Raw genomic sequence first — 21,525 nt, forward strand, 5'->3', positions numbered from 1 at the left:
CTGAGATCATGCAGTTTTGAGCATAAGCCTTCTTCAAATCTTATTTCAATGACAGAGTTTTGTCAGTATAGAAGAAAATTAGACATTAGGTGTCAACATGCCCAAGATGATATTTGTATACATTTCCTATTGTGCAGAATAAGAATCTTAGGAACTATGATTTGGTTTTTTACCCTTTGCCTTATTGCTGTAGTCAGTTCAAACATTGAAAACAGAGGTGCCTATAAAAAGATGAGGCTCTCTGCTTCTGTAAAGATGTACAGCTTGGGAAAGGCAAAGGGGCAGTTCCTCTCAGCCCTGCAGAATTGCTGAGTCATAAAATTCACTCGATGGCGGTGAATTTTTTGGATGGTTATATGAGTTTGCCACAAGTAGGGCTGCATCTTCCATATTCATACCAGGGGACATCATTGATGGTGTTGGATTTTGACCAAGTCTTATGATGATTAATGTTATGAATCTCACTTATGCTGTTAGAAAACCTCCATCTTGAAAGTCACAAGCCTCTGGTTGTGAAGTTCATGGGAAAGCTTCATTGTTCAGTGGGGTTGTCTTCAATGTCTCCACACTAGACAGAAAGTACCCTACAGTTGGTGTAGAGTTTGCATGAAAGAGGGCTTAAAACAAAGATGAAGAGAGCTACACGATGCTTGTGATGAGACATCGCCTCTGTCTTTGCAAGACACATGAAGGACATCTTTTAATTTTTGAAAAATATTTTTTAGAACATTTTAAAGGTAGAGATGCTTTGTTACTATTGCTATTAATTATTAATCACAAAGGTCCTTATATAATTTTTTCCCTGTATCTATAGGAAGCTGTTTAAAAACTACTTTTATTTGATGTGTGATTTGGTTTCCTTCTAAACTTCTCTCTCACACATATACACACACACACACACACACACACACACACACAATAAAAGAACAGAATTGGGTTTCTGGTAATTAATTGGGAAGATCTCTAATGATTTTTTTTTTTATGTCTTTGAGTTAATATTTGGACATTTGATATATTTCATTATTGCACAATTGATAAAATATATAGCAATGTTATTTCAACCCTATAAATTATGTTGCTCATCATTGTTAACCAACTTGAAAAAAATTACATTTAGCAAATATCATATATATAAAGAAGTAATGAAATGCAAATGAAAAACAAGGTTAAATCATAAATGTATGGAAATAATTTCCAAAATAGAAGATGTCCAAAATAAGGCAGGAAAAGAAGAAATATAGTGGTAGCATTGATTCCAAATATACTATAAAACAGAAACAGACTAAATGTTCTCCTTAGAAAATAAGGATTGGTTAATTGGATAAAATTAGAATAAAACACAGCTAAATAGCGATCGTGTTATAGACCAGGTCAACTAAAGAAACAAATCCAGAGACACTCGGATGTGTGTAAGAGAGAGCTTTAGATCAAAGGGAAAGTGTATATTGAGAAAACATCCCAGACTAGTCCAGATCAAGCCATAAGTCTGATATTAGCCCATATGTCCAATACTACCCCATAAATTCCTCTTCAGACCCATGCAGTCACATGCATTGATGCAAAATGCAGAAAGATCACAGGCCAGTGGGTGCAAAGCCGGGGTGGAAGCATCTCTGTGCTGGCGTGGGTCTCCACGTGGCTCCTCCAGCTGTAGGGCTCTGGCTGCTATCAGCGTGGCTCCGTGTGGCTTGTCAATGGGAATGTGAAGCAGAGAGAGAGTGTGTCATGCCTCCAGGAAGGAAGAGAGGAAGTTTCCAGAATCCTCATGAGAAGACCACGCTCACAAGGAGGCATCATCAGGCTGTGTCCTGTTTGGCAGGCTAGACTCCACCCCTTCACTCTATTTATCAAGTTGACACAAGATTACCTAACTACTTACCATAGTGAATGATGGGGGGAGTGCAGAGTGGAGACCCAAAGCTCATTTGTAGGCCACTGGAGATCCCTTGCAGAGGGGTCTCAGGGAGGAGACAAGCCAGTCAGGGTGCGATGTAACAATGATGAAAAATACAACTTTCCTCTAGTTCTTAAATGCTCCCCCCGCCCACCATCATGACCCGAATTCTACCTTTCAAGTCTGGCTAGACCAGAGCATGTACACTGGTACAGATAGGAACTGGAAACACAGGGAATCCAGGACAGATGATCCCTTCAGGACCAGTGGTGTGAGTGGCCATACTGGGAGGGTAGAGGGAGAGTGGGTTGGAAAGAGGGAATTGATTACAAGGAACTATATGTGACCTCCTCCCTGGGGGATGGACAGCAGAAATGTGGGTGAAGGGAGACGTCGGACAGGGCAAGATAGGACAAAATAATAATTTATAAATTAGCAAGGGTTCATGAGGGAGGGGGGAGCAGGGAGGGAGGGGAAACAATGAGGACCTGATGCCGGGGGCTTAAGTGGAGAGCAAACCACTCCCTAGGAGAAAGATGATACTTTCTGCTCTGGTCAAGATGTACGGCCTCTGAAACCCACAAGGGCAAGTGCACTGTGCCCTATAGGGTCACAGTGAGTTAGCCTTGACTTGATGACAGTAAGAGGTGGTTTTTGCTTTTCTTTACAGAAGTAGACTGTTAAGTTTTTTCCCACAGGGTAGCTGGTGGGTTCAAACCTCTAACCTTTTGGTTAGCAACCAGATACTCAACCACTGTCCCACCAGGACTCCCTCTGTAAAGATTATAGCCTAGAAAACATTAGGAGATAGTTCCACTCTGTCACTGGGCACCAGGACGAGTCGAAACCAACTGGGCGTGCAACAACAAAAGCATATGATGACTATGGGAACACATCAAAAATGTACAGATACAGAGCACTGAAAGTAAGAGGTTGGCAAAAACTATTCCAAGTATTAAACATCTGGCTAGGGAGAGTCACTGCCTCTCCCCCATCCTCTAGTGAACACTCAGGGATCAATCAGTGGGTATACATCTTTAGAGATGAGCTGAGAGAGGTAAAAACAGCATTTGCAAGTTCCTGTGGGGTCGTCTTTCTGGGTGGGTTTAAATGTCCACTCCTCTACTAAATGAACAAGTCATAGCTTGTGTGGCTTGTTCTTAGCTTCCACGGTTATCATGTGGTCACATCATAAACTGCAGCGTTTGTGTATATTAAAGGTGCCTGACACATGTGCAGCTCTGCATACATGATGTATATGGCCAGGAATACTTTCAGTGTGATTATTGTGTTAATCTTCTGGATGGAATGGAGCAGTGAAACATTCCATGCAAAGCACAGCCGGCTGGCTGCTTGTCCCCGCTCCCACCCACCCCCACCCCTCTCCGTGAAAGCTGACACCACCCAGAAGACTGTACTTCTCTGCTCTTTCTGGTAATCTGAACACACATATTTTCTGTCTACTGCTGTATTGAAGGTCATCTTGAATTGATTCAGCCCCGTATGGTTTAAGCATGCGCCTTTGTTAGCCTCCGCGTTACCAGTGTGATCGTTCATGTTCCACAGGGCACTTGTTCCGATCATTTCTTACTCAATGCAAGCAAATTCAGACTCTTGGAGGATAAGTCATTTTATTAACTAGAGAATTTAAGAACAGCTTTCTTTTAACTCTCCTAATTCCTATTAGTTTTCCTGTAAAGGGATCCAGGTGTATACTATATACTGGATGCAGTACATAGATGTACGAACACATTCTTGCAACTGTGTGATAAAATGTCTTATGAAATTGTCTGCCCCTAGACCTACTTCTATCTTCCTGCCAATATCAACCCTTTGCCTATACTAAAGCCATTTTCAATCGATGCTACTAGGATGACAAGAGTATAAATCAGTTTGGACTCACAGATACCCTAGAATTCTGTAAAAATTACTTTCAGATGTTGATTGGTGTAAGTTGGTTTCTGGCTGAGAACAAAAATGAATAAATCCCTCAAATTAGGGGAGCCTTTGATTTATTTAGTGCATTTCCTTGTTCGGTCTGACTTCTCTCTGTTCTGCTTTTGTTTTTAGACTCAGTTATGTGAACCATGCAGAAGACCTGGCCTCCAAGCTCCTACAGTGTTCCCCAAAGAACAGACTATCAGCCCAGGCAGCCTTGAGCCACGAGTATTTTAGTGACCTGCCCCCTCGGCTATGGGACCTGAGCGATAGTGAGTATGACGAATCTGCAGTCATTCAAAGCAGGCACATCATTTGGTGTAACGTACCTCTTTGTACGTGCCTGTGTAAGATAGTGTGTTGGTGTCTGCATGACCAACATCCATACCCGTGTGGGAGTATGCAACCGTGTGAGTGTGCGTGTCTAAAGGAGGATGAGTGGTGGGGGAGATGCATATATTTCATGGAATCCTGTCATTCACTTGCTAACTTAACCGACACAGGAAGAAAACAGAAAATGGATACCTTTTTTCCCCCAGCTATCTCTGCTCTGCAGTCTGCAGCTGCGTGCTTTGTGTTTGATTATGTGTGTGTCCAAAAAATGATCTGAGCAGTCATAAAGGAAAAGGAAAATATGATTTACATATTCAGTGCTTTACGCATACGGCCCTTTTGAACTGGCTGCAGTACAGAGAGGAGGGATGATTCGTTTGTTTAATTCTCAGAGACCATCTTGGTTGTAACAATGACCTTAGAAAGGGCTGCTATGCAGTGTGCTGAGTCACCAAGCTGGCCATTGGCTGATGCACTGAATTGGCATGTAAGAACTGAAGGCACGGAATTCATTTTAACTACCGATCTCTTGGTGTTCACACAGACAACGCGTCTTAGAAGCTCTTTAAAACAAAACACATTCCAGGGTGGGTTTTTGTTTTGTTTTTACAAACGTGTTCATATTTGCACAGCCTTGTTCAATTACATTTTAAATGTTTGCTCAAGAATTTCGGGCTGGGAGAGTCTCATCTTTCTTCCAAAGTGTGAAACAGAATTCTTGTGAAATTGTGCAAGCACTATTACAAAAAGAATATTTTTGTTCATTATCAATGCATTCTGTCCAAACAACGGATTAGTGATAGTTCCCCAACTCCTTTCTGATTGTGTTAAAAAGTGAACATACTACATACATGCACAAGTCTTTATGTGATGTTGGTTAATTCTTGGACATACATCATTTACAATGTACATTCATAAAGTTACCACTTTTGTCTTGATTCTTAGACTCCCCAGCGCCGCCCCCACCCCCACCCCCCCACTTCACTGTATTGAATTCTTGACACTCACCCTTCATTTTGGAGCTGAATCCCAAGTAACATCTCCTCTTAGATGTTTCTACCCTAAATCTTTTGTTTTTTAATATCCTAAACTTAGTTCCATTTTGTTTTTACTTTTAAGTGGCTATAGGCGTATAGGAGCCTTGATGGTGTAGTTGTTTCACATTGGGCTGCTAACCTCCAGGTGAGCAGTTCAAAACACCAGTGGGTCTTCAAGAGAGAGATAAGGCATTCTACTTCCATAAAGATTTACAGTCTAAGAAACCCACAGGGCAGTCCTACCCGGTCCTATATCGCCACTAGACGCCGTCATCGACTCAATGGCAGTGAGTTTATTTGTTGTTTGAGAGGTATATTAATGTCTGCCTCCCCTCTGGTTGCTTAGCAGATCCTTTTTAATGTTTTATACAAGGGGGCTTCAAAAAGTTGGTGGAAAACTGGAGTTCAAAGAGAATGGGATTTTCTCATGAGCTTTACAATGCCCCCTCCTGTATTTCCAGCCTGGTTCTATATCCTGCCTTGCTTCCTGTGTAACGGTTTACCCACTGACCAGTACAACCATCATCCCCAATTCAAGCGAGAAAACGTGAAGTTAAAATCACTCTGAGCGAAAAGTCATGAATTGGTTACCTGTTATTCTGTCTGGGAAACAAAGTGAAAGAAGCAGAGAGACTCATTAGGTTATGATTCATCGAGCTCACGTGTCTGGTTTGTTCTCCTTTTACCGTGACTGGTGTCACTCCTGGGTGACAGCTCAATCCCATCTGAGTCGACGGCTGGGTTTAAGCCAGGATTTTGAAGGTCTGTGAATTGTGAATTCTGTCATAGTACTTTTCTGTTAATATGGACTTATTACCCACTTGCCACTTAGTTTATCAGCTAGTGGTTAAATCCAGTTTCTATCAGTGAGTAAATGCCTACACATTATCACTCGGCAGCAGGCTGCCAACGCAGACAGGCTTGTCCCCGTCATTAACAGGCACAATGTATGCAGAAGACCAGAGGGGAATTAAAACCACAAAAAATACCTCAGGGTGGTATTTTTAATATGAGAATTTAATTTGTAATTTCACAGATTAAGAATTTTGGCTGCATTAATCCTTTTATCAGCTCACAGCAGGCTATTTGCAGAAGCATCGCCATAAGGCGATATTCTTTGGCAGAAACACGTCTTTGCATAACGTTAAACATCAGGAGCAGTGGAACCTTTTGAAGGGGGGAGAATAAAGATGAAAAAAATCATTTTATTTTTAAAGCAAGATTCCTGCTAAATGCCTGTGGTAACAATTTTGAGTTTCAGAAATGCTGTCCCTGTGTCTAGCAGATAGTCATTATGAAGCATAAATCCAGTCACCAGAAAGGACAATCCCAGTATTAAATACTACAGTCATTTCCATTTGGAACAAGGTGGCTGTGCTTGTAAACATGTTTACAAAACAACGAAGTCCCAGACTTCAGAGACTTTGGGACCAGGTTGTTCCTTTAGGTGAATCGTCTGGTTTTGATGACTCCATTTTCTAAGTCAACATTCTGCAGATGATATTTAGAAACTTCCCATTAAATTTCACATTCATTGTGGACTCTTGGAAAAGCCGAGTGTTCACATCAGACCCCCAGGACTCCTCAGTCTTGGCACATGAGCTGCCTCATGGTGGAGAAGCGTGTGGCTTAACCACAAGGTCGGCGATGCAAACCCCATCAGCCAATCCCAGGGAGGCAGCTGCGACAGTGGGCTTCTGTAAAGGCTTAGAGCCCTGGAAACCCTTTGAAGGAGTTCTGCATTTGTCCTGTCGCATCACTGTGAATCAGAATCAAATGGACAGTGATGGTTTTGTGTGTGTGGAGTTTTTGTCTGTTTGCAAACCGATGAAAATTTAAGGAACCGTATACTCGTAATAAAGGGAGATGTTGACTCCTTAGGCGTTCTTCCTAAGCAAATGAGAGTCAGGCATAAGCGTACTACAACTCCATTTTATACTCATCCGTGGAATAACTAGGGCATTTTGTGTTATCAATGTTTTAACAACACCACTGTATTAAAGTAGGCCAAGAAGACTTGTTGAACTTAACTTTGGCCCCCAGTCGTCTCCTTTTACCTGGCATAAGCCCCCCTTGGAGGACATTCTTTAAAAATACATGACCATTGGAACTGGCTAATCTAAGCCATTACTTGGGGGCTAAAATGATCCCTCCATTTGGTTCTGTAGCACTTATTCCCAGGTGGACTTCCTTTCAAAGCTCTTTGAAAAGGAGGAATGTGAGGGCGCAGCTTAGGGCGTTCACGACATGCCGTGCACTTTCGAATGACTCCACAGTAACATAAAGTTTAATTTTCTGAGTTTCTAAATACTGTCTGCAGAGTAACATAGAAGGAATGGATTCATGTGCCATGGAAGCGGGACTAGGGATGCAGTTATCTGGGGCTCTGGCAGTTCACATTGGCTAATGCTGGTGATACCCTGTCAGCACACGCCCCGTGTCCTGAAACCCCGGCAGCCTTGCCCTGCTGCTTCACAGAGATTTAATTGCAGGCAAGTAAGTGAAAGGGTGATTTACAAGAAATTCATTACTTTTCCCAAACACACCACAGAGCATTCTCCTGTGTATACTATCAAGTTACATAAATAATTGAGGCTGAACTACCCTTGTCAGAGTAAATGAACAAAACACACTTCATAGCACAGAGTCCTTGGTTTTATTAAATTCATTTGCTAACTCACAGACCTCAAATCTGCAGTGAAAGGAGGCCAACAAATTGGTCCAGTGGAAAGAGCCCGAACAGGGAATCGGACCGCCTGGATGCCAGCCTCCACCCCACAAGCAGCCAGGCAGCCTGGAACTCACCCCGTCGTCTCTCCCAGCTTCAGCTTTCTCATTTAGAAAACCGGAGAGATAGTCACATTAAGCGCTGAAGACCCTTCCCACTCTAATGTTTTCTACATGCTCTGGGCTTTATGTGTTCTATATCATCCTAAAACAAGATTATGCCATGCATGTAAGGCAGTACCATCACTGTAAAATAAAACAAAGCACACTCACTTTAGTTGTTTTTGCTTCCGCTGATTCCTAACGGGCCATCCTCCCGTGGGCCCCTTTCCAACCAGACGTCTGTCTCCAGTCCTCCAGAACGGCTGTCGTCAGCGTTTCTTTCCAGTGACCTCTACGCCCTTCTCTCCAGCAGGGTTTTCCAAACACTCATCCTGACCCATCAGCAGAGTCCAACACAAGTGACCGCTCCTGAGCTCTGTCACCCTGCGTTCACTTGGTTTCAGGGACACCATTCCCTCGGGGTTGCCCTCCTGCCTCCCCAGACACCCCTCTCTTAGTATCCTTTGCTCATTTCATCTCGCTGTTGGAGTGCCCTGAGGCTTAAGGTCCAGATCCTTCTGTCTGCAGACATTCCCTGGAGCCTATGCAATCTCATCCAGTTTTAAATATCACCTACACACCGGTGGCAGTCTCCAAATTTATATCCTCAGCCTGATCTTCCCTGACTCGCCTTTCCCGACTTGCATCTCCAGCTAACTGCTCAACCCTCCGTTGGCGACCGAACAGGGCTTTCAAAATGACCAAGGCTGAATCCTAATCTTCCCCTCAGAGTGGATGCTTCTTGTAGCCTTTCTCTTGTCAATAAAGGACCAGACCTTTCCTCCGACTGATGAAGTAAAAGACCCTGGAGTTAGCCCTGCCTGTCCTTGTTTAGTGGCGTTCCGTATCCCATTCATCCCCAAACCCAGTTGGTGCCAACTTCTAAGTGCATCCATAATCACATCCCTTCTCACTGATCCTACTGCCCTCGCTCACCATCTTCTTCCTCCTCTTTTTCCAGAAGTCTCCTAGTTCATTTGCTGCTTCCGGTTCTGGCCTCCCGAGAGTCAGCTCTTGCTTCATGCTACATTTGGTACCCTGTTTCCCCGAAAGTAAGACATCCCCCGAAAATAAGACCTACTTACAGTTTTGCTTCTTGCTGAAATATAAGGCATTCCCCCCAAAAATAGGGCCTCCCAAAGCTACCGTAACTCTGGACTCTGGACCGTAGCAGCGGGCTCCACCATGCAGCTCACTGTTGGCCACAGCGCAGCAGCCAGAGCAGACAGGAAGTGCGAGGTCTCTTTTAATAAAACAAGAAATGTGTAGCGTATTCTTCTTCATGGAAAAGTAAGACATCGCCTGAAAATAAGACCTAGCGCATCTTTGGGAGCAAAAATTAATGTAAGACACTGTCTTATTTCCGGGAAAACAAGGTACTTGCTCCTCCTCGCACCCAGTGTTGGGTCCATGGAAAGCCTTCCTGCTGTGACCTGTTTTCACTCCAGCATTTTGGTTCTCTTCCCCGATTTATTTTTCCTTGTCACACTTACTGTGTGATATGTTATACATTATGCTTGGCTATGTGTTGTCTCTCTCCCCAACTGGAATCCATGAGGACAGAGATCTCTTTTCACGCTGGTCTGTTCACTGCCGTATGCCGCAATACCTCGCACCATGAGGGGCTCAGTAACTTTGTCTCCAGTGGGTGAAGGGCTGGCATGACACGAAGAGTGTGCAGTGTCTGTCTCTAAATCGGAGTCACTAGTTCTAGACCAGAGAACAGCGAGCACCAACGACGATGTGCTTCTGAGGGGAAAGCAGGTTATTCTGTCGTACGAGTGTGTATGTGTAGAGTGTGTATGTGTAAAGTGCTTGTAGCTGTGCTTGTGACCTCGAGCTCTTTCAAAGACCAACAACAAATGCCATAATGATTGATGGTGGACATTCAGAATCTCATGGTTATTTGCATTTTTTAAAGAAAAGATTAAAGATTGACCTATAAATATGTAAATGAAACCTTTCTGTCATGTTCACAGTGTCTTCTATTTTTACCATCCCGAATGTAAGATTGCACCCAGAAACTGGAGACAGCATGCGGGCCTTTGGGAAAAACAATAGTTATGGCAAAAGTCTATCAAATAGCAAGCACTGACAAGCACAAAGTTCTCAAGAGAGTGCAGGTAAGATGACCTGTTTTACTTGGAAAATAATAATGAATAAATCCTGAATAGATCCTTTAAATGAACTATTTCAGAAGGTATTTTTCCAAAGTGTCTGTTGAGTCTCTTATATTTCTCACGGCATTCCGCGTAGTTTCTGCTGAGGAGGAATGGAGTCCAGCACACCCGCATTTCCAGGCAGCAACTAGATTCAACACTTTCGTTCGTCTTACCTTTCTACGGATTTGGTCACAAGCAAATCCCTTTCATTACTCACGTACTCTTCACTGAGGTGGAAACCAAATGGATTTCTAAGCTACCAACCTGCTTCTGTTTGTCCCGCTCCCATCTCCCCAGCTGTATTTATTTCTATTAATGGCTAGCATTCAAAAATGAGGGAAATTTACGGAAAAGCCTGGATTTCAGGCTGTTTTTGTTGTTAAGTAGGAATTTTGGCAGTACTGCACTCCAAAAAAACCAGAGGCTTTTGCATGTTTGGGTTGCTTCCTTTGGAGACACCTGAAGCTCAGCTGCCACCTGGGCCACTTCACTCGTTTCTGATACCTGGTTTTTCTTTTTTACTGTCCTGTTCTGGGACCTCGCCTTCTGCAGATAGGACGCACACTGCAAACCTGGCGCCCTGTGAGCACGTCAGTCTGCCCCTGACCTTGCTCTTCTTCATAGCAACAGGCACCAGGTCGTCACGTCTGGGTGGTCTGTGCCTGTCTTCCTTAACAATGGAAATCGGGTCTTTTGGCATCGTGTGCTCACATGTACTCTGCCATTCCACGGTAGCTCTCTGCAACAGACAGACAGCAAGCATGCCTAAAGGAGGCCTTGTCAAGAGCCAGCCCGTAAAGGAAGGCTGTGCCACTCCACGCTAGCGGCACCGTGAGGGAAGCATTGCACTACTAACCGCAAGGTCATTTCACACCCACCAGTTGTTCTCCAGGGTTTACAGCCTCGGGAACCCCGGGCAGCCCCTGCAAGTCTGAGTCAACTTGACAGCAGCACCTCCGTCCGTAAAGAGCAGTGCACGCTAGTTCCTCGCTCGTGTTCAGTCGTGAACTGTTGGCGTGAATCGAAGGAGACGTAACGTGTTGTAGGAGCGCATCTTCCTTTCTCCCTCCCTTAATTTGAGCTCTGTGAACAGGCTTCATTGACACCATGGCCTGGAAAACGAATGAGTGATTTACCAGTATTGTGAACTCTTGCTGATGTTCAAGTTTGTACATGTTCAAGGTGGGAGCCAATTTAGGTCTCTCAAGAGTATGGTGGTGATGTATGAAGGATTTGAAATGAAAAGATCACTAGATGAAATATGGTGTGTAAATGTCATTCAGGGGGTTTTCTTATTAAGTTGCCACCCCATAGGTAAGAGTAAGGGTCGTTGTCATTCTGCAGGTTATTAATTCTCCCTATTGGGTATAAACAATCCAGACATGCAGTAGACAAAAACTGGAGTTGATTTTGACCAGTTAACTCATGGATCTGTGAATGGTTCTAATTCATGACGGTGGCATTGTCTGCCTTTTAAAGTATTAACCTGTATGACCATGATGAGGGCCTCCTGGCTCTATAAATGCCTTAGCTATTTCAGTAGAGCAAAGCAAAAAGTGGGCCTTTTTTGTGGTGCTGCTTCGTATAGACATGCACACAAGCAAGTCTACACATCAGTCACAGGGACTGGGTCCTTTCTTCTGGCCTCTTTTGAGACCTCGCTGGGCTGAGCCAGTCCAATTGAAGGCCCTGGGACGTATTTCCGGTCAGCTCCTCCTAGTAAAATCAGACCAGCTCACAAGACAGACAGTAAAGCTTCAGACATAAATCTCCAAAATCGCCAATTGAAAGGAAATTCTAAAAGGCTGCCCACAACCATCCATCAATATTGGAAAACCTTTACAAAAATGTGTTTTCTTTGCAGTTGTGGGTTTTTGTCTTGGTTTGGTTTATTTTTACAAAACTAGATTTAAAATTACATCTCTGCAGTGGAAGCTGTTCCTCTGGATTTGGTACCAAAAGCTATTTTATCTTTTTCACATCAGCTTTTCCAGCTTTTGTAATTATTATGGTGTGGGGTATCCTCCTCATTGCCTCCAAATCCACATATTTCAGCTCGATTCCACATCGCCATTGAGGACGCAGCTAATGCTCCGGCTGTTCTTTCTCCCTTTCTTTCTCTTTTGGATCAATCTACTTCTAAGAAAAGCAACAGGGGAGCTAGAATCTGAATTTTCTGTCAGACAGCAGAAAAATCATTTTAATTCCTCATTCATGTGTATTTTCTGTGTTAGTCAAGTGGGGCACTTCGAGGTTCTGTTAACAGGATAGCCCATATATTTACCAAATATGAGGAGGCTTCAAAAAGTTTGTGGGGAAAACGGAACTAAAAGGTAATAGATTTTTTCCCATGAACTTTTTTGAAGTCCCTGCATACATCTTAGACAATGGCCTGATTTTACCAGTATCTGAATATGAAAAAGCTGGATATGATGCAGCAAAAGATCATCTACCTAAATAAAGGTTTTCCTGGAGAAAAACTTTTAATTCTCTAGACTCTGATTTTGTTGTTCTTGAAGTACGGTAAGTAACTACTTAGAAGCAGGCTGACGCATCTTAACTTTCCTCAAACGCCCAGGAAGGCAGAGAGATTGGGAAGGAAAGAGTTGGGCTACACCAAGACTAAACTGGGGGAGAGCACTTCACCATCACCACCTCTCTCTGGGAAGCTACGCAGAGGTCATGTGAAAAGTGCACTGTATCTCTCCAGTTTTCAATATGACAGAGGACTGCGCAACAAAGGAGTATTTCAGGCCCGAATATTTTTTCCAATACCTCAGTGCCAAATTATTTCCATACATAATGCTAAGGTCACTTCAATTATTTAGTTAATAATACTGGATTTGCATATATTGGCCTTAGTGGAAAGGCTAATAAGATGCAGTTTGCTTTGCTGCAGGAAGCAATTTTGTTTCAGCATCATGTAACCAAATTAAAAGAAAGTAAACCCAACCAATACGATTCTGCGTTCAAAATGGGATAGGTGCCACTGGATGATGGAAATATACTGCTTTCTACACTTTATAATCCTCTGAAAGCATTAGTCGAGCAACATTTTCATAGGTTGTTCCCACTCTTTTCATCATCATGGATGGCAAAGACCAAACAGAGGAGCTGAGCGAGGGCCTTCAGTGTGCATATAAAACCTCCCCAAGGGCCAGAGCAGAAGCTGCAGCGAGTACACACCCATTAGTGTCATGGATCTGTGCACAGAGCGATACCATGCATTCAGAGATTGAACAACTCTCCAGTCTTTGTAAACAGAGACAAGCACAAGGCTGTTCTGTGCCTTCTTTTGCTGGGTGTAAGGGATAAGAGTGTTTAATCTTTCACATATCGGCTTTATCATTTTTCTGAATTGGTCTGTGCATATTATGGAAAATCTCATTTTTAAGCAAATCCAAAGGCCTTCAGACCCTTTCAAACTTGTACTAAATACACCAGTACAAGATTAAGTCAAAAAGTATTGCTGCTAGATTTCCGGTTCATGCCTGCACATGTTTTGTTTGGGTGCCTTCAAAAATAAAAAGGGTTCCATCAAGCCAGTGGTATCCAAGGGGACCTGCTGGACAAGTTAAATTACGGGAGAAACGTCGGCCCCAGAGGTTAGGGTGATTGGCTTAGGGGGGATTCATTGCGTTGGGGTAATCTTCATAGATTCTCTTGAAGGGCAACGGATGGTCACAGGGCTTATTATGAAGAAGCTTTGAGAAAAGGGAAAGCTGAAGTGAGGAGGGAAAGGGTCGGGAAGTTGTACTGAAGGAAGATTTTTTCAATTACTACAATGCATCTATCTGCTCATTCTTCAAGGCCAGCAAGGGCTGTCGCATGAGAATGTTGTTGACAAACATTACCCTGCTCGTCCTATCGAACTCATCCTGCCTCTGCACCCTTCTTTTGTTCCCTGAACTCCAAATGTGACAAAGGCATGAGTTTGAGTCCCTCGAGAATGCCAAAACTACTGTTTTGACACGGTGCTGATCAAAGCATGCAGAATTATTCAGGGATTTGTTAGAGAGAGGGAAAGCTTTCTCTAGAAATTTATAGAAGATATATCAAGAAACAATAGCTTCACGCTGTGGTTTTTGTTCAGTAAAACTTTCCATGATTGTGTAGCAACACTTTACCACTATACAAGATGATTTTTTAAATCTGTGTAAAAATGGAATTTAAAGATAAAAATCAAAACTTCTCAACAAAAGCTCCATTAAGACCAAGAGAGTTTTGTAAGTGATGATACAAGTCATCCTTAAAGAATCAAAGGTACTGTGAATTTCACCATGCCATGTAAACATTTTTATTGACTGAAGAAACGAGGTACCCTTTAAATATTTTTTCAATGGGAAACAATATATAAAAGCCAAAAGTAGCCAAATCAGGGCTGTAAGATTGGAAACCTAATGATTTTCCACTGGAGCTCTTGCAAAATTGCCCTTATTTGAGGAGAAGAATGAGCAGGACCATTGTGGTTGAGACGGACTATCCGGTGATGCTTTCTTAGGCATTTTTCTGCTAAAGCATTGGATACATTTCTCAAACCTTCTTATAATAAGCAGATCATTCTTTGGCCATGCAGAAAGTCAACAACCACAATGTCTTGAGCATCCCAACCCCACTCCACTCCTCCCCCTTCTCCCCCCCCCCTGCCCCCCACCCCCGCAACACACATACACACATACACACACACACACACACCAACAACAACAACAAAAACAGACAAGCTTGTTGCTATGGCCTTTACGGATCAGTCGACTTTTTTTTTATTGGACCACTTACATCTCTTGGTCACTGTGGCTTTGATTATGTTTTGTCTTCAGGATCATACTGATAAAGACACGCTTCATCTCCTGCTGTAGCTGTTCAAAGAAATGCTTTGGGACCTTGATCCCACTTGTTTAAAATTTCCATCGAAAGCCCTGCTCTTGCCTGCATCTGATCTGAGTCCAACAGTTTTAGCACCCAATGAGTAGAAAAATCTGCTCAACTTTAATTTTTCAGTCATAAATTTGTAATCTGAACTAGTTTTGATAGCTTGGTGTTGTCGATTTCTACAGTTGGTCATTGGTTCTCTTCAGTTAGGGCATGACCAGTGTTCATTTTTTAACTCACAGGCTAACGTGGATGGCCTGCCACTGCGGGCTTCATCTTCTAGCTCTAAGTTAGTATGGAAACATATGTTTACTTAGTTTTTACTGAGTTAAATTTTCTGGTCCTTCTTTTAAAAGGCATAGAGGAGAAATGCCCTTCATCAGAGCTGTCCAGTAGACCACTTGATGCTGCTGGAAATGCCTTTTGTCTGCATTTTCTAATGCAACAGTCACTGGCTGTGTGTGACCATAGACCTTTGGGATGTGGCGCTAATATGGAAGAACTGTTTGTTTTTTTTATTTTTGTTGTGGTGTGCCATTGAAGTAATTCCATGGTATTTTCACCTCCTATGCTTGTGAAAGCTGAACAATGAATAAATAAGACTGGAGAAAATATGATGTGTTTGAATTATAATGTTGATGAAGACTATGGATAAACCATGGACTGCCAGGAAAATTAACAAATTTGGGAGTATTACACCGGGAATGCCCTTTGGAAATGAGGATAGTGAAACTTTAGAGATACCAGCAGGACGGACAATCCCCTGCAGAAGCATATGCTTAGTAAAGTAGATGGTCGATGGAAAACAGAAAGGACCTCAGTGAGATGGATTTGCACAGTGTCTGCAATATCAGGTTCACACATAACAACAGTTGTGAGAATGGCTCAGGCCCTGGCAGTGTCTGGGGATGAGGTCGCTATGACATAGAACCAATTCAACAGCACCTAACAACAAGAGGGGCCCGATGGACCCCAACATTTCTGCAGGAATAGGTCACCAGGTCTTTTCTCTCACGTAGCAATTGGTGGATTCAAACCACCAGCCATTCAGATAGCAACCAGATGCTTAACTGCTAGTGCCTTCATTTTTAATAATTTGAATTTTGTTTTAAATACCCACAGTGGCTACTGGCTATTGAACAGCACAACTCTACGCTAGTCTTTCTTGAAGGAGAAGCAGGAGGGAGAAATTGCTTTACTGTATATGGTGGAATACTGATTTTTCCCATTTATTATTTTACTTCATACATATATCACTACTGAACATTAACCAAAGAAGTGGATTACATGTGGTTCAAAGACTATATGCATTAAAATCTCCTGGGATGATTTAACATTAGATTGACGAGTTATAAAAATTGGATTAAAAAAAATGCCCAGAGGTCATGGCATCCCAGGGTATAGGTACCAGTACTCCATTGAGTAAATGCTCAGGCCAAAGTGTGTGAGTAGAAATGTACAAAGGATAGAAAAGTTGGGTGGCAACGTGGAAGGGACAGAAACTGACAACAGAATGGCGGGAAGAACTGTGGAGACGCGCCATGGCTAGTCCTCACTGAGCAGGAGCGATGGCACCAAAGTGTCGGTGTCTGTTAGGTTGGGAGGAAGTGGACTCAGTCGAGTTCCCTGATTGACAGCCATTTGTGTTGACATTGTTCTGGTAAGTGAGGAAGGAAAGCCAACAGTCTCAATAGCTGCAGCTGGTCTCGCAAAGACTGCCATCAGCGTCAAAGCCCATCGCTTTAGGTCACCACCATCTCAGCTGCCATTTCTATGCTGACTCCTTGAGAAACAGCCATCTTTGGCTCTCCTCCATACTCTAAACATTACAGCAGCTCTTTTTTTTTTTTTTTTTTGGGTGTCTGCATCAACTACTATTACTTCTGCTCTTCATTTCTTCTCCTAAATTTTTCTGCGTCTTCATAGATCCTATAGATCTATGAATCTATAGATCTAGTCCAACTTTCTTGGTCCATCGATTTCGGGAACAGCCTGTTGCACAGTAATCCTCCTCTGGGCTTAACTCCGCCACCCCTAGACTCGTACTGGTTGGGGCAGCCACCGTAATGACGTCAAAGCAAAGTTTGCACCTGGACGTTCGGTCAGCCACACCATGTAAGTGGTGAACTGAATGGCGCCCTTCGTTATTTTTCGACAGACCTCTCAGAAGGGCGTTCTGCACTTAGCAGACTCGGAACAGTCGATGAAGTGAGCGCCTTGACGGACGTGTCAGTGCAGGTGGAAAAGCAGGCAAATACAGAGGGAGATTCCGTTTTAACGGAGCAGCAGCGGGATGCAGCAGGTGTGCTGCATCCGCTCAGCTCTAGACACAAGAGGAGGCAAAAGTGCCCATTGGTACTTTGCAGAATATAAGAATTCTAGGTGCTAGCTAGATCCAACTGTCTTCCGGTACCAGAAGAGTTTCTGTTTTCTCCTATCAGAACTCCCATTTTCTTCTTAATTTTGAAATTTCTTCCTCTACCAGATAGCTATAGTTTGATTTTTTTCTCTGGGCTGTATATAACTGTCAGCAATACCTGAGAACAAAACAGGCAAGGATAGTAACACCTTAATGTTGCTCGCAGGTTTTATCTGAAAGAATCCTTGGTTTTTGCCATTACTCTTTTGTTACAGGTTAAAATTTGTCACCTTTTGGAATTTGACAGTGATTCAAGCCAATCAAAAAGTAGAAACATTGGTTTATTTCTGTACCCCACTTTTACTACCTTTTCTTAGCTTTCCCCCTGAGCCCTGAGAACCTGTTACTGCCTTTAAAATGTAGTGCAAATTTGTAACCTCAGCATGTTCCATTCTTGTCTCCTCCCTCTTCCCTCTCTGTGGTCTCCGCTCCTTCATTCCACACCCCTGTGTCCTGAACTGTGCCTCTCTCAACCCACAAACAGTCAGGAAAGGCCTTGGAGAGTTTTACTACCTAATCTATATCAATGTAGACATACTGGGTTGGTCACCAAAATAGATAAAAAATAACGTTAAATGCATCATGCGTCATCCAGAGTGTACTTTAAAAAGTTTATCTATTTTTTTTTACATTGACAGAAATTCAGATTTGCAGAAAAGTTGTGAGAATAGCACAAAGACTTCCCAGATATCTTCTGCCCAAATTCCTCCAATATAAACATATGCTTGTTTGTCTGTCTGTCTGTCCGTCCAGGAGCCCTGGTGGCGTAGGCGTTACTAGTTGCGCTGCTAACTGCAAGGTCAGCAGTTGGAAAGCACCAAGCCCCTCTTTGGGAGAAAGACAGGGCTTTCTACTCGCATAGAGTTACACTTTCAGAAAATCACAGTTGTGCCCTGTCTTAGAGGGTCACTTTGAGTTGGCCTCACTCCATGGCAGTGAATCTGTCTGTCTATCAGTCATCTACATTCATATGTATTTCATTTGTTTTACCTAAATGAAGACTATTTCTCCCATAATCCCCCTTTAAGTAATTCCTTAAAAATAAGGAATTCAGAGTGCTATTTTTAATTAGAAGCAATAGTAGACTTGAATTAAACTTAATAGAATTTAATGAAAAGTAGTAATAGTTTCCTCTTGCTTGTCTCTCCCTTCTTTTGGTTGAGGGCTTTTGAAAACAAAACAACTGAAAGAGAAGCAGCTGGTCTGATGATCCACAGACTGGCCTATCAGCCCGTGGATCTTTGAAAACTGGCTGTACTTCGTGGGGGGTGGGGGGGGGGAGAGTGATGATGAGCTCTCCAGGTCAGCGGAGCTTTCAAGTTAGGGTAAAGTAGCACGGCAACTTGTATCTTCTGTCTTTTAAAACCCAAATTAATTTCTCAGGGACTATTTAGCCAGCAGCATTAATGTAAGTAAAGCTTCCTTATAAATATGGTGCAAGATGTGATGCGGGCTAGTAAGCAAGCTATCTATTAGGATGTTTGGCCAATCCCTCGTGAAGTGAGCAATTGCACACAGCAAGAAGTTATCATCAGTTCAGGTGCTCCATGTTTCCTTTTCATTTAATGTTGATTCTTACGAATTTGGGATACAGAGGGAATTGTCAATGCCCTAAGTGCACTGTCTTGTATTATTAATACCAGGATAGCAGCTGAGTCCCACTAGACAGTCTTTGTGGTCTGCTGATGCTCTAAGAAGTGTCTGAGCATAAAAGGAGGCTGTTTGAGATGAAGTGGGCTGATGGTCTGGGATGACATTTGAATGCATGGAGGGCAATGTCTAAATGACAATGTCCAGACAGGAAGGCAAAAAAGAAGCTCAAAACTATTCCCGTTGTCCCACGATGCTCATCACTCCCTCCTGGGATATTTCTCACGTGGGACCTTTGTTTGGGCAGAAAGAGGGAGTTAGGAAACAGGGGCTCCATGACAAAACGTCCTTAGGCCCAGTAAAATTCTAGACAGAGAGCAAATATAATGAAAACCACAAACCGAAAATGAAAACCACAAAATGTTTCAATACTCTGAGATACTTCTATGAATAAAGCTTTGACGAAATCAAATTGGTTGTGCAAATGAATGTTACTGAGTTCCTTTTGGAATTTAGGAGAGTTGCTTCCTCTCACACGCGTGTGCGCACACTCACACACACACACACAATACATACTCAAACAGCTAAAATACATTTTGAACAGCCCTGAGTGGTTAGAATAACATCATAGGTTTGTGAAATGATTATTTTGTTCCCAAGGAAATAGCACTGGCACCACAAAATCCAAAAATGGCAGAAGCTGATAAAACTGTATCTGATAATAAATAGTACCATATACGCCAGGTATGAAATCAAATACTTTCCTGCTCCCTTGCCTACTTGCTCCAGTCTTTCCCCTTTGCATAGCACCATTCTTGTCATGTAGCTGGCGTTATGTGTAGTGCCCTTGGACTTCTAATCGCTCTGGATTATCGTTTCCAATGCAATTAGTAAAATGCCTCAATTACATATAATAATTACTGTAAATGGGGCTATTGGCCTAATTACTATAAACGGAGAAAGATGTGTGATTATTATGCGCAATTAAATCACGTACCGTATTTATTTTACACTATTACATACAATGGTGTAATGATAACACATAATTATATTGTATAATTTCTTGGTCAACAAATCTAGTCCATATTAAGATACTCAGAGTCCTGATCCATTGCCAAATAGCCCTCTTCTGGCTTTTTCTCTCTAAGGTAATTGGGTCATTTGCTGAGCTGGTGACCCACCAAGTTTAAATGCCATTCAACCTAATGGTTCTGCACAGACAAGAATACTCTGGAAGCAGCCATGATATTTATTTTACCTCCGCTCATCCAGGTGTCCAGATTATCCTATTTTTGTCGGTGTCAAGAATGTAACTCTCCTGGAGCCCAGTATCAACCTCCTCCATACCTGTGTGTTTTTATGAGAATGTGTAAAAATCCACAGCCCTCAATTGTAGCAACATTCAAAATGCACTTAGAAGGGGGCGGGGGGAAAGAGAGATTCCTTTCTTCACTGAGGCAAACATGATAATCATCCTTAGTTGCCAATGCACACTTAACGAGCTTATAGCATGTAATTAATTCTGCGAAGGTTGCTGTCTGACAGAGTGGGATTATGAGAATTGCATATTGATGGTGGCAGGAGAAATAAATCTATTTTCTCTGCGTAAGGTAGGGTATTCTTGTGTTCTTTAGAAACTGGCACATCTCAGAGGTGTTGCTCTCAAAAGGATCTCGGGACGGAAAGACATCAGTAATTACAGAGCCCGGCATCGGTTGTGTCCTAATTTCCCCCCCAGTTTTCCAGCATTTCAGCTGCCTCAGAGACTTGAAGTATTCTCATTAGGTAGCTGCTGAAGCAGCCGCTTGCCTACTCCCTCATTCTCTGTCTGGCTTTTCTCCCCACCGCCCCACCCCCTCCCCTCTCTCTCTCTCTCTCTCTCTCTCTCTCTCTCTCTTTTTTCCATTCCTGCCATGGGAGTGACTGTGAAGATCATTTGCTGGAATGATTGGCAGGTTAGAGGATTCGATCAGATGAGTTCCTCTTAGTGCGGGTCAAAAAGGCTAGTTAGCAGGAGCTGTCGAAAAATGCCAGCAGCATTCGAAATGGGAAATGTCATGACTTCCAGGCAGGGGGTGCCACCTGGAACAGAAAGCCCCCAGCTCATTAGCAAGTTACAGGATGTGGGCTTAACTGGAGGGAGCGGGCAAAGGAAGATAATACCCAATAGGGAAAATGATTGTGAAGTGGAATTGATTTCATGTATAATTTGTTTATCACTAGAGGGGACAAATGCTGTCCTTCTGACATGAGCGGAGGAGTGTGGACTGTGAATGAAGCAATTTAGCATAATCTCCAAGTTGAGCTTTGGGTTTAAAGAATGCAAACTTCTTTATTCTTAACTGTGGAAATGATCAGGTCACGTTGCATTAATTAAAGCTGACATACTCTCAAATGTTATCTGGGCAATTGTGGCAATTCAACAGCAACGGAGAGAGATGGGCAAGTTTAGAA

General features: G+C 42.8%; 1 protein-coding gene across 3 annotated transcripts in view; it reads left to right on the top strand.

The window, feature by feature from the left end:
* CDK14 (cyclin dependent kinase 14) overlaps positions 1-21,525 on the top strand; it is a 658,689-nt gene that overhangs the window by 555,409 nt on the left and 81,755 nt on the right. For all 3 annotated transcript variants that reach the window (XM_013004655.2, XM_045288804.1, XM_045288805.1), the window contains 2 exons: positions 3,965-4,104; positions 10,011-10,154. In XM_013004655.2, the coding sequence (XP_012860109.1) occupies positions 3,965-4,104; positions 10,011-10,126 (256 nt within the window). In that variant the 3' untranslated portion in view covers positions 10,127-10,154. The remainder of the gene's footprint in view (positions 1-3,964; positions 4,105-10,010; positions 10,155-21,525) is intronic.

Source organism: Echinops telfairi, unplaced genomic scaffold (assembly GCF_000313985.2).
Source record: "Echinops telfairi isolate 266 unplaced genomic scaffold, ASM31398v2 ScPeMD7_23;HRSCAF=83, whole genome shotgun sequence".
Classification (NCBI taxonomy): Eukaryota; Metazoa; Chordata; class Mammalia; order Afrosoricida; family Tenrecidae; genus Echinops; species Echinops telfairi.